Source organism: Diachasmimorpha longicaudata, chromosome 1 (genome assembly GCF_034640455.1).
Source record: "Diachasmimorpha longicaudata isolate KC_UGA_2023 chromosome 1, iyDiaLong2, whole genome shotgun sequence".
NCBI classification, from domain to species: Eukaryota; Metazoa; Arthropoda; class Insecta; order Hymenoptera; family Braconidae; genus Diachasmimorpha; species Diachasmimorpha longicaudata.
This window is the reverse complement of record NC_087225.1, coordinates 13,344,909-13,357,414: the sequence shown is the minus strand read 5'-3', so window position 1 is coordinate 13,357,414 and position 12,506 is coordinate 13,344,909. Positions and strand designations below refer to the sequence as shown.

Sequence of the window (12,506 nt, the reverse complement as noted above, 5' to 3'; positions counted from 1 at the left end):
GAGAAATGCAAAGGCTTTTCTTATGGGTTCCACATTTTTCACAATTATTCATGAATTACGAAAGGTTTTCCATTTAACGTTAACAGGTGATAGAAGTTCAGTGGAATTTATTCGAGAAATTTTTATGGACTTCCTATCAGAGCCCTATCGAGTAAAAAAATCCCTTCCTGTCATCATTGAAGAGAAAAATTAGTAGAATGACCTGTGTAGGCGAGGCAGCATCTATTGAATTATTTCTATCTAAAATGAAGTTTGTAGTGCGCTTCAGGGTTGTGAAATTTTTAATAAAACCGAAGCAAAAAATAAATATTATTTTCTCAGACAATTTTCATGGAACTTCAATAGAATTTCTGAGGGGCAGAATTAGTCTTTTCGTAATTCAATCGAAGGAAGAGGATGAATAATTTTTTTAGAAAGCAAAGTAAATAAAGTAGTGTCATGTTTATAGAAATTTTATTTTATCTGAAAAAATATGTTCTTCACCCCGCAAATTTTATTAACGAAGTATATACGTCATTTTGTTCTAGATAGTTAAAAATAACCGTAATTACACAAAAAGATCAGGATTATTATATTTAAATCTAGAATCACAATCTTCTTGCTCAATATAACATATCCTCTTATAAACAAAATAATGTATAGAATTTCATGGATCAATATCAGTATGATGATGAGAACCAATAATTATGATATAGCAACCATGGATGACAATTATTTACATTGACATACCTACATACATAATAGATTTTGTTACGAATGAAAAGGGGAGACGACTATTGAAGTTCTAAAAGCATTTCAGCTTTATAATCGCCCTCGTCTCCTCTTCTCCAATCCCACAAAATCCCTGGCAACACTGGATTTGAGCGATTATTTGTTCATGTTTTCTTCACCATTATACGCGTAGGCGATTTCAAAAAATTGTACGAAAAATAAACTTTCCCCTCGTTTCAACGTGATGAAAATGAATGTTTTGAAAATTTCTACGTATAAATCGCAAGGTGATAATTACCAAGATGCAAATTTTTCAATTTAGACTTATAATTGCTCTGCATCTAGCAGCGAAGTATTTTAATCGAAGCGAATCATTCTACAAAATGGTGTCTCTTCAGGATTAAAATACTTACACATATCTTCCTCGCTTTTCACGAAACGAACATTTTCCACAAACGAAATGGTAATACAGAAATGAGATTTCTCTTTGGACAGAAATAGCCATTTTTTTAAGCAATCGATGAATTTTTGGAACAAACATTATAACAATAGTTTTACCCTCGATAATTTTTCACTTGCAATTTGTTTTTCTACAAACATGAGTCCCTCGAAAACATGTTATTATTCTTTTATTATGGATGTCAACGACTCTGTTGAAAAGATCTTTATAAAAATTTTGCTACCCCTCACTTCATAAGGTATAAAAAAATATGATTCCGAGAAAAATAATAACTGATTCTTTCATATTCACTATTTCACTGCAAAATTACCTTGCATCTTCGTACTTGTTTCATTCTTCTAGTACGAATTCCAATGCTCGTGGTCTCTGGCGCCCGAAAAATCATCAAAAAAAAAAATACAAAACGGATTATAGGAACGATCTTCAAATAAATAAATAATGCAAGCCATCAATTTAAACGATTTTCTGTGTCATCGTTTATCCGACGTTGGTTCAACCGGAATAATTTGTTTGGCTTCCACAATTTCGCTACTCTCCGAGCATTGGGGAGATGTGTGTATTTGAATATGGCAAACAGTGTCGGACTCGCTGATACTTCTCTCCGGGCTGCACTGTTTCTTACTAATTACTGCAGGCTCAATGTCACCATTTGCTTTCCTCTTGAGTCCAGAAGGGTCAGCTTTGTACGGTGTAACAGAGGACCTCGTCTTCCTCGGCTGATAATCAGGAATAGCTTGCATTCTTTCTAAAGCAGCTCTAAGAGGGAGTAGACCAACAGCAAAGGGGATCTCCTTGCTCTTGGAGTAGTCAGGTACAACAGCATTATTCTGGCAACTATCCAGCAAATCTGACATGTCCCCCCAAAGGGAACGATCGACAGACGCTATCGTATTCAGCTTCACTGGAACGTAATCGCCATTGTCCAAGGACTCCTCAATTTTTCCTCCCTTCAGCTTGGTATTTTTACCCTTCTGTTCTTCTCTCGACAGAGAAAATTTACTAGAATTCTTCGTCACTATTTTTCGACTACTCCTCAGTGATCTCGCATTGATCACGTGCTTCCTATTTTCATCGGATATTCTCGAATCAGAATCTTTACTTTTTCCATTCAATTTTATGGATTTAATCTTGCTGAATTTTTTCAACTTCTTCAATGGTTGTTTCTTGCAGTCTTTCGTCTTTTGACAGATAAGGCTCTCGCTGTTATTGTTAACCGTATCATCATTCTCCAATTGATTCAACCTGACGCTTCGTCTTAATACAGGTGTGGTGACGATATTGTTGCATTGATTTTGATCGGAAAATAGCTCTTTAATTTTTCGAATATTATTGTTGCTAGGGGCAGCCAATCTTTGGATATCTACATCGTCGTAAATACTTCTGTGTTTATCTGTTATTGAGCAATTTTGGGGATGAGACATAGACTGAATAGTCTCGGTGTTCAGATTGAACATATACTCAGCCTCTAGATCGACAGGGGAAAAGGTAACGGGGGAAATATCACAGCTTTTGTCGTAGGATAGATCAATGCAATCGGTCGGCAAAGACTCGTGGAGTTGAGAAAAATTTAAAGGGAGGAACTGGGATCTTCTGTCGTCCATAGATGTTCGTTTTTTGTGAGTATATACACGTGAACATTCCCCAATTACTCCTGGTGAATCAGACTGATCCTCGGGGCTCTTTTCAAGCACATTATGCTGATGATTTTCATCATCTTGTGGCAATTGCGGCGATGGGGAGGAGTTGGAGCACATTCCCAGTTCCTCGTCTAATTCACGTACATTCTCAAGCTCGGGGGGTGAATCACAGCTGGTTGGTTCTTCGAATATATATGTAGATGATAAATTCTCTGCGTCGTACTCTGGAGATTGAGTATCGGTGAAACTATTGAAGTGGAGATTTGAGACTTCCTCTTCAATTGCAGGCTCTTGTGGGCTGTGAGGATCCCCGTCCAGGGGAAGGGATACGTCCAGCATGGAAGTGACCAATGACTCAAGATGTTTCACCTGAAGATGAGGAGAAAATGAAAACTTTAGTAAAAAGTAACTAGCGATTTTCTTTCAGATTAATCGATTACTTTTCTAGGAAAATATTGCTTTGAAGAGGTCTTGTATAGACAAGTAGAGAATAGAACAATGAGGACAATACTAATAATTGATGGAGACGCTGATAATTGGATAATTTGTTTTCCCTGTACTGTAAAAGTATTCTTCTTCGTTATTACTCTAGACTGAGGTCAATTAACGATGCTTGGGTCTCTCATAAATAAATAAAAAGTCAATACCAAAGTCGATAGAAAATATATCATGTAATTTCCCCTTGAACTCAGTCGTACTCTTTTTGGATCAAACAATTGCAAATCAAAACTTGCCAATAATAATTAATTATTATTATAATTACTAATTAATTGTTCATCTTTTGAAATTTTTCTCAAGACTTCTCGCGATCAAAGTTCCACATTATATTGGTAACGGCTCCCTAGTCTATTATTAGCTCTAGCCTATTGAAAAATTTCACAAGAAAGCCATCGGAAAACAATTGAAGGAAAACAGCCATTATATAACAATTCTGTGACAGACATGTGTTCACTTACTCTGAATACTTGAGCAGCATTGAGGAGCGACTGCAAATGACAGTGGGCTATGGTCGTTTCCCCGCAATACATAAATTCAATCATAGCCTTGAGAATATTGAAATCTAGATCATTCAGAATTATCGTGGGCTCCTGACCCAGGTCTTGTTCCAACATTTCCTGAAAATTCAGGGCAATATTGGTAAAGTTTGTAATAAGAGTCATAACCAATGGCGTTATTATAGCCTTCATGATAAATTAGTAATAAATAAAGAAAATTCAAAAGACAAATTATTTTTCTAAGATTTTCTGAGGAGGTGAATATGAAAATTTATAAAGATATTATGACAGCTTTTGGAATTCATCACATGGAATCCCTTCACAAAAAAATCTCACAGTCCTACCACAAGGATATTTGCCCAAGTAATCTCCCATAAACTCTTCAAGTGAGCTCCCATTATCTAAAAAGTCTGAGCTTTTACTTGGTGGTTGCTTTTACCTCGAAGTAGAGACTGCAGGATGCAAGGACAAGTTTGTGAACACGTAATTCCTGATTCTGGCATAATAATGTAACATCAACGAGTGCCTGACGTGCCAGGAGGCCACTGAATCTCTCCGTGATACTTGCTGCATGACCAGGCCACTGCAGAATATACTCTCTGCCTGTTTCAACCATTGCTATTTCTGTGAAAGCCAATCCAATTGAGGACACCATTTCATAACATTAACAACATCAACAGATTTACGAATGAGTAAAATTAATAGAATATATTGCTATAATTGTTCCATACCTCATTAATCATTTGTCAGTTTGAAAATTGGTTTAGCGTAATTTATTCTGGGGAAAATGGACTTTTCCCTCATTAGAAAGTGCTGCAAAATTTTCCTTAGAGTCAAACGTATGTGAAGAATCTTCGCAGCTGAGGCACAAACACAAAAAACACACTAGCATACACTGGCAGCATTCTAACTATTTTTTACAGAAATATTCGAGAATTTTTTTGTCGATTACGTCTACGTTATGATTATCTTGGTGTTCCTAATTTTTATTGTTTTTGAATATCTTCGTTTCGTCCATCGTTCTTGTTGCACATCATTAGCAAAGAGGATGAACATTACAAACAACAGTATATCAAGGACTTTAGATACGACGTATGGTTATCTGACTGTTTTCTGACTGAAAAACGCCAAAGGGGGAACACAAACAGTTTTTAGATATACTCACAGAGTTTTACTTTTGGAATCTTTATTTGGCATCGACACTATTGCCATTTTTGCTACAGTTTGGTAATCAAACGATGCCCTCTGGAGTCGTTGAATGCAACGTTCTCCTAACCTCTATTATTCACATGTCATGCCATAACCTCAAAAATACGTAAACAGTATCATGCGACCTGCTGTAAAAGGGGTTCCCCAGCTTCTCAACGTTGATCGTCAACCAAGTAAACCAAAGAAGCGTAGAAAAATCACTTTAGTTTTTGATGAAGAAAAAAGAAAGTGAGTATTTACTAACATATTTTGGAAATTGTTATGTTAAAATATTGCCTTGGTTGTCAGGGACTTTCTGGGGGGATTTCACAAGAGGAAGCTACAGAGAAGACAGAAGGCTCAGGAAGAGCTGAAGGAGAAGTTGAAACAGGAGAGGAAACGAATCAAGCAAGAGGTAAAAATTACAGTCAATAAGAAATTCGTCAATGCCCTTCATGTCAGGGCAGCAGAACCTGCCTTAACAGCAATCTATGGGCATGTTGTCCTTGTGAAACAAGTTGCACTTTCTCGAAGAAAAATGATTGATTCATAAAAAACTTTTTTTTCTAGGCTCGCGAACGGTTCAAAACACTTGTATCTCAACGAGACGTCCCAGAACTTGAAGAACTCCTTCAGCAACAGGAATATGAAGTAGATGGCAAGACAGTCAGTATCTTAGAGCTAAACGTCAACGATTTAGCTCAGGGCTCCAACTGGATCGGCGAAAATAAGCCTAAATACGAAGAAGCGTGTAAAGCTGAGTCTACAGATGGAGAAAGCGAAGAGGAAGAAGGTATCCCTGGAATGGAATTGAAGCCCAAAAAGCCCAAGACTTCCAAGGAAGATCAAGAAACAAAACCCCAATTATCAAAAAAATCTATAACTAAAGCTCGGCAGAAGGAAACATTGAAACAGACGAGTAAAAGTAAAATATTCCAGTTGAAGGAGAGATTAGATCGTCAAAAGAATAGAAAATTAGCGAAAAGAGCACAGATTAAACATGAAAAAGCTATTAAAAAGGCCAAGGGGAAGACTAAGAAGAAATTGATGAAGAAAAAGCCTTGAAAACAACATTGGCAATTTATTTTATTAATTAAATTCTTTTGTAATTAAATATTTGTGGTTTTATTTCACATTGATAGCTCCTCTTAGGGATCAATTATTTTCCATTCAATGGTAATAACGGTAGAATAAATAAAAAAATAAGTGACTCATTTATAAAAATGATAAACCATGCCTTTAGCATCACCACTGGAATGATCAACGGACCAGATTAATTTTTCATATCACGTTCAATGAAGAATTATCTCATTATAATCGATACAGCGGAAAAATGCTTCCTGTGAATTTAATTGACCACAAAAAATCACTTGACACTGAAACTCCTCATTTCGACGGTCATTAATGAATTTAAATTTCAAATTGTTTTGACCTTTTCTCTTATTGATTATTCATCAAATGATCGACATTATTTATTTATTAATTTTAAAGGAAAATATCCGGCATTCTTTGCATGATGTTGAACTTGGTAAGGAAAGGTTCTCAATATTCTCCCCTAATTTCAGTAATTTACGTTCGAGGTGGACGAACCACAAATGATAATTTAAAAAATCACCTCTGGCGGCAGGTCATTCCGCGGTGGCAACTCCATTATCAATTAATAATACTGGTATATTAGAGACAGATTGATGGTTCATGCTTTTCCTTTTTTCGCAAATGGGCAAAGACTTTTGTTGAGGCAGTCGCCACATTTAGGATGCTGGGGTAAACAGATCTCCTGGCCAAATCCAACCAGCAGGTGATTGATTTCCGTCCAGAGTGGTTTGGGAAGCCACTCCTCCAGCTGCTTCCTCGTGTCCTCTGGAGTCTTCGCCTGTTTCTCCACCCAATGGAGACGATTGCAGATTCTATGGACATGAGTATCCACTCCAATTCCTGTTACTTGGTTCCAAGCGACTTGCATGCAGATATGGCCCATTTTAGGACCAACGCCAGGGAGGGCACAGAGCCCTTCGATTGTGTCTGGAATGTCGCCGTTGTAGTCCCGAAGGAGAATTTCACTGGTTTTCTTTATGTACTGGACTTTTCGCTGGAAGAAATCAAAGAGAGAATCAAATTTATGATCTCAGGGGGTTCTAGTAATGCAGTTCCAGTCTTTTTGGACCTTTATTCTCTCCAAAACTTGCATTTTCGAAATTTTGGAAAATGATTACTTAGATGTGTTTTTACCTTGTAGAAGCTAACAGGATAAATCAATTTTCCAAGAACATCATCAGGAGTTTTGACCAAAAGGTCAGGAGTGCATCCATAGGTCTTCAATCTCTCCATCGCTGCATGTGTCACCTGATCCTTTGTCTGACTGCTCAGCATCAGGGCTAACAGTGACTGAAAGCGAAAAATTGGAGGGCTCGCCTTTTCATCTGAACATTTGTGACAGCCCATCTCGTCCACAGGAGCTGTATTATGCTTCCTCATCTCTTTGATGAATTCAAGGGTCTTCTCCCAGTTGTTCGGCATCCATTTGTTATTGCCTACATTCTCATTTTTTTCATCGTCTCCAGTTGTACTTTTCACTGCTGTTTTATTATTTTTTGTCGCAGGTTTCGGAGGGTTTTCGCCAGATTTTGGGTCTTTGTCGTATTTTATTTCGATCGATTTTCGCTTTCTCGTAGCTCTGGGCTTCTGCGGTTCGAGAATTTCGGCGACAAAGTACTTTGACACGGTCTTATCGTCCTCATGATTTATTTGTGGTTTAATTGTCGATTCAGTGGTCTTATTTCTAAGGCTCGTTAAATTTATTTTCGAGCGTTTACTCATGATTTTCAGGAGATTTTGCAGCCTTGTATGATACGTAAACATTCACATCCACGTGAGAGCCATAACCTCCATTTCTTCAAGGAAACTCTCGACAGCAGTCGCGATTTTTTAGCATCTTACTTGCACTACATAATCATCCTATAGGTTAACTCACTAACGTGCCTAGTTAAAATTCAGGTCCTTATAAAATATTGACAACTGTCAAAAGTATGTCTGTGAAATATTTATCATGCAACTTGGATAAGAAATTCATATTTTAGAATACTATCTCAAAGGTATCTGATAAATCACCCTTCGGAATAAAAATAAATACGGACACTAATTTTTTTTCTCATTCACTCACTCAGTCTTTATTTCCGTTCATATATTCATAGTATAATAGTACATAAATTCAATAATAAAATGAAACACAACGTAACATTACAAATAATCATATTCAATAAATGTCTACAGTAATTGCTGAGTAATGAATTACTCAACAATCATGAAAATTGTTCGAAGATATACTTTTTGTTAAGCTCGACCCAATTGTACAAGTTTTGTGTAATGGACGGAATAAAATGAACTACAAGAAACCGACGAAATGTATGAATGATTTGGGGTATGTACCTAAGTCAACTTATTATATTAAAAAATAGAAAAAAAATAAACAGTCATTAGTTCCATGCATACAGTACTCGAAAGGAACAATTCCTCATTCAGTATTTCTCACATGCCTTATTCTGGTGTTGGTTTCATTTTATTTAATTTTTTTGCAATTTCAGTTTTCTTGAAGTCGTTGTGCATTGGGTCACGAGGTCACTCGCTTCCGCGGGATCACAGAGCTCTCTACGAACTAACACAATCTATCAGACCACGATTTGAATCGAAAAAGTATTTTTATAACCACTGCGAGGAATCTAAAGTACTTGGAAAATATTTTTTCGATCTTGTGGGTCGTCTACAAACTATTAAAAAAAATATAATATTTCTTCGTTGAGGAAGGTAGAATTGTTGAAACCATTACTCAAATAGGATGCTTGGTATCCATCGGGATAGTGAGCGAATCTACATTTAACATTATGATTTTTATTCTCTTGAGAAGATTCTAGCATTTTAATAATCACATTAAAATAAAAATAGAAATCCTCTAAACTGGTTTGGAAAATCACATGTTCTCCAGGTGAATGCCCAACCATTGAGTCTGATGTTTCCCACTTCTACCACTGAATTACTTTTTTTGCTACAAAACTCATTTCGTTAAATAAAATTGTGATGTCCAATTCAATCGTTAAATTAACGATAATAATAACTTAAACCTAAGTGAAGATATGGATAAAAATACGAATAGTCAAAAGTACGAAAACAATTTCGTAGAAATAGTTAGTCGTGTACTAGAATCTCCTCAATCTCAGGAAATCACGTAATTACGAGGACCAATAGTTGCGAAATATAATCAATCCTTGAGACCTACTCAGCCCGTGTTCTGATTGTTGATGTTGTTTTCCTGCGCATTGTCGGTTCTCTTAGGATTACCACTGGTATTCTCCATCAGTGTGTAAGTCTCCTCTTCCTGATCGGACAGTGGTACAGCACGATTATCACTGACAATCTTAGCTGTCATCTGGCTTGGCACCTCAGTAAGTACTGGCCCGTACTGCGAAGTGGAACCCACCAGCAAGTCAGTTGATGGATTCAAACCGCCCAACATCTTACGTGTTTACATAAGGGGTAAAATAATGTGGTCAAAGGGAGGTTGTTTAAATGAATTAAAAATAAAAATAAAACCATTTTTTTTCAGTAAATGAGTGTCGAAGGGGTTAAACGAGATAAATCAAAGTTTTTGATGATCTTGCCGTTCCTAATATTTTTTGAATGCTACTTTTATCACTACACTTTCATGAATGAATATATGAATGTCTAACATTATTAGAAATGTCTAAAACTTTGTGTTTGTCATGCGATTCAACGTCTCCTAAAATTGTGAAGATACCATTCAGAATTTTCTCCTTTATAAGCTATTCGTTCGCGATTAAAAAAACATACTCATAATTTTCTTGTTCTCGAGAAGTTCAGAATCAGTTAAACTTTTAATTAGAGCTTTGCAAAAGCTCAAAACTCTGGAAAATGAATTCATTTTGCTCTTGATTAGCTCAAGTCCTTATTCATCCACATCAACATGAGGTAATTGAGAAATAAATAATAAAATAATAGTATTTCCAACAAAAAAGGATTGATTTCACTCATTTACCCACTTCTCTACTAAAATGAATAATGAAAATTCGGTGAAGGATGAGGATTAAACGGTGTAGTACTGTGTTGAATATTGGGATTGTGTGGTCTCACCTGTCCACTAGCACGACTGACTCCACCTCTTTGGGACTTGCCACCACGATGGAAGAATCGCATCCAGACCCACAGGGCGCCCATCGAAACCCCAAGGAGGGTTATGCAGGCTCCAACAGCTAGAGATCCACCTGAAGGGTCATTCGGAGTTTTGTCCTCCACTTTCGTTCCACTATTTGACTCTGGCTGGGGTTTACTATCAGCCTGAAATAAAAAAAATGCTTTGCTTGTTGTTCTATCCACGATTTATAAGACAATAAGGAAGATACGAAATCGTCTAGAAAGCAACAAAAGGGACTATAGTATCTTGATAATGAGGGTATATGACGAACGCTCAGGAGAGACTGAGATGAAATAAACTATCATTATTCTACTTTAATCATATTTTTTAACAAGCCTAGTGCTGTTCGAATTATCATTCTCTAATGAAACTGAAAGTGAGGGAATATTCACCCACAAGATTTGATTTAGGAAATTTCTAAGGATTTGGGGATCAAACAATCAGGCGTCTAAAGGTCTCCAAAAGTCTAGAAGAGTCTCTAGATGACTTAACAATACCTAGACACCTCTAGCGTTGGCTTAATTAAAATTGAATTCCATAAAATCAAACTGGGATCATTATCGCAATGAAAACGTTGAGTTTTATACATTTTGCTCATGTGTCTTGATCTTGACCACACAATTTCCCCTTTCATACCAATATCTATCTCATTTAATCTCAACAGATACTTTATCAGATTAAAATACTCCGTTTCTGGGGAACATTAATTGACTGGAATGGAACAAAGAATCTGTTATTTGAAGGAACGAATTTCACGGTCATTGAAATAATTATAGGGTTCCTGTCTATCCATCTCCCACTCGAGCAACCGAATTCAAGTGACTCTCCACCATGTCTCCCCAAAATACCTGAGTACTATTATTAGGCACGGGTACTCCATCACAAGCCACGAGATTAACAACGAGGGTGGTGAGTCCAGCAACAGTAGCACAGATTGCCACCGACAACAATACCCACTCCAACCACTTCCTCATGCTGACTTTGTGCCTGAACATGATTCTGGAGAATCCATTCCTCAATCCAGCACCACCCCCAACCTCATGGCTATCGCCTCCTGTCTCGTAGGTGTAGCCCACAGTAGTGGGTTGATAAACTGCTTCACTGTCAGGCATGTCTCAACTATCCTTTTCTCGTAAACTAATGGACGACAAAAAGAAACGAATGCTGCGGCGAAATGCTGGCTTCTACGACTCTAAAATAATCTACACGAGAATCAACATGATGATTTTATCCCACAAAGATGAGTTTTTTTTCGATCACTACGGAGCACTAATGATGATCAACAATAATCTACATGAATATGTAGAAGGAATTAGCCTCTTAATGTTCTGTTAATACGTCACTAGATGAAATTAATTCCTCACGTATTCGTGAAGAATGATAATACATCTGTCTGATGCACTGCAGTTTAGGACTGACGTACACGAGTCAAGATATTTAACTGTTGAATGTGTGAATGCTCGTGGAATACACAGAATGTACCAAAGTGACTAATCGTTAGGCGTTGAATCGCAATGGCCACGTTGAAGAGACACTCGCCCACTCCTATCTATTGTAGTTCTATTGTTGCAAACTGCCTACAGTTGTTGGGAACCATTGCGTGCTCTCGAGCGTGTGAAAAAACAGTTTTTTTGGGTCAGAATTTTTGGAATCGATGTGGAATTGAAGGTGATGGGGAAAGAGGATTGGTCGTTCCTTCTAAAGGTGCCTTCTTATTGGGCAGTGAGACAGTCGGAGCCGCCAATTGGGTGCAAAGATTATCAAGGAATTTTTGAATGTTTTTTATCCATAATTTTTATCCATTTTTGGAGGTTGAGTTTTTTCTTTTCTATTTTAATTTCGGGTCGTTTGAAGTAATCCACGTACTATTTACAGGACTGTGCTGAGATGAAAGTACACAGAGGTTAGTACTTATGTTGAATAGAAAGGGTGAGAGGTGCATATAGAGGTGCATGAAGATGGCCGATGGGAATGCGGGGTCCACCTGTGGCGCACAGAGGTCACTACGTACATTACTTATTTAAAATTAAATGAGAAGACAACAAAACATTGTCAGCTCACTACAAACGGGTACAAATCTAGTACAAACGATAGAATTTATTGCTTTTGCAAAAAACAGTCACCGGTCGGCTATCTACATATGATTTACGCGAGAATTCTCTTCGATAAAACCAAAGTGCTCGTGCACATGTGTCATATGGCAACTCACTGGGGGAGCAAGGGAGCCAATACATTCACACAATGGGCGGAGCGTGCACAACGGACGGGGGCTGTATCGATTTAAATTTGGTTTAACCGGTGTCGTGGTGCAC

The 12,506-nt window shown here is 37.3% G+C and overlaps 4 protein-coding genes across 5 annotated transcripts; 1 reads left to right on the top strand and 3 right to left on the bottom strand.

The window, feature by feature from the left end:
* Positions 1–436: 436 nt before the first annotated feature.
* LOC135162079 (zinc finger and BTB domain-containing protein 18.3-like) lies at positions 437–4,676 on the bottom strand. The gene is made up of 4 exons (XM_064120197.1): positions 4,535–4,676; positions 4,243–4,427; positions 3,765–3,923; positions 437–3,177 (listed from the first exon to the last, which is right to left on the bottom strand). The coding sequence occupies exons 2-4, from the start codon at positions 4,417–4,419 to the stop codon at positions 1,642–1,644; spliced, it is 1,872 nt and encodes a 623-aa protein (XP_063976267.1). The 5' UTR covers positions 4,420–4,427; positions 4,535–4,676; the 3' UTR covers positions 437–1,641.
* A 419-nt stretch (positions 4,677–5,095) lies between these two features.
* Positions 5,096–6,105, top strand: LOC135162411 (nucleolar protein 12). The gene is made up of 3 exons (XM_064120847.1): positions 5,096–5,240; positions 5,301–5,406; positions 5,562–6,105. Exons 1-3 carry the CDS (start codon positions 5,131–5,133, stop codon positions 6,054–6,056), a joined length of 711 nt encoding a protein of 236 aa, XP_063976917.1. The 5' UTR covers positions 5,096–5,130; the 3' UTR covers positions 6,057–6,105.
* LOC135162334 (endonuclease III-like protein 1) lies at positions 6,061–8,006 on the bottom strand. Its single transcript, XM_064120686.1, has 2 exons — positions 7,221–8,006; positions 6,061–7,080 (listed from the first exon to the last, which is right to left on the bottom strand). Exons 1-2 carry the CDS (start codon positions 7,848–7,850, stop codon positions 6,685–6,687), a joined length of 1,026 nt encoding a protein of 341 aa, XP_063976756.1. The 5' UTR covers positions 7,851–8,006; the 3' UTR covers positions 6,061–6,684.
* Positions 8,007–8,130: 124 nt separating this feature from the next.
* Positions 8,131–11,601, bottom strand: LOC135162419 (uncharacterized). 2 transcript variants are annotated; one of them, XM_064120868.1, is made up of 3 exons: positions 11,043–11,601; positions 10,134–10,337; positions 8,131–9,444 (listed from the first exon to the last, which is right to left on the bottom strand). In XM_064120868.1, the coding sequence occupies exons 1-3, from the start codon at positions 11,304–11,306 to the stop codon at positions 9,262–9,264; spliced, it is 651 nt and encodes a 216-aa protein (XP_063976938.1). In that variant the 5' UTR covers positions 11,307–11,601; the 3' UTR covers positions 8,131–9,261. The 2 variants fall into 2 exon arrangements, with proteins under 2 accessions (XP_063976938.1, XP_063976927.1); XM_064120857.1 differs by having other exon boundaries at positions 8,131–9,498; positions 11,043–11,597.
* Between the last annotated feature and the right edge of the window lie 905 nt (positions 11,602–12,506).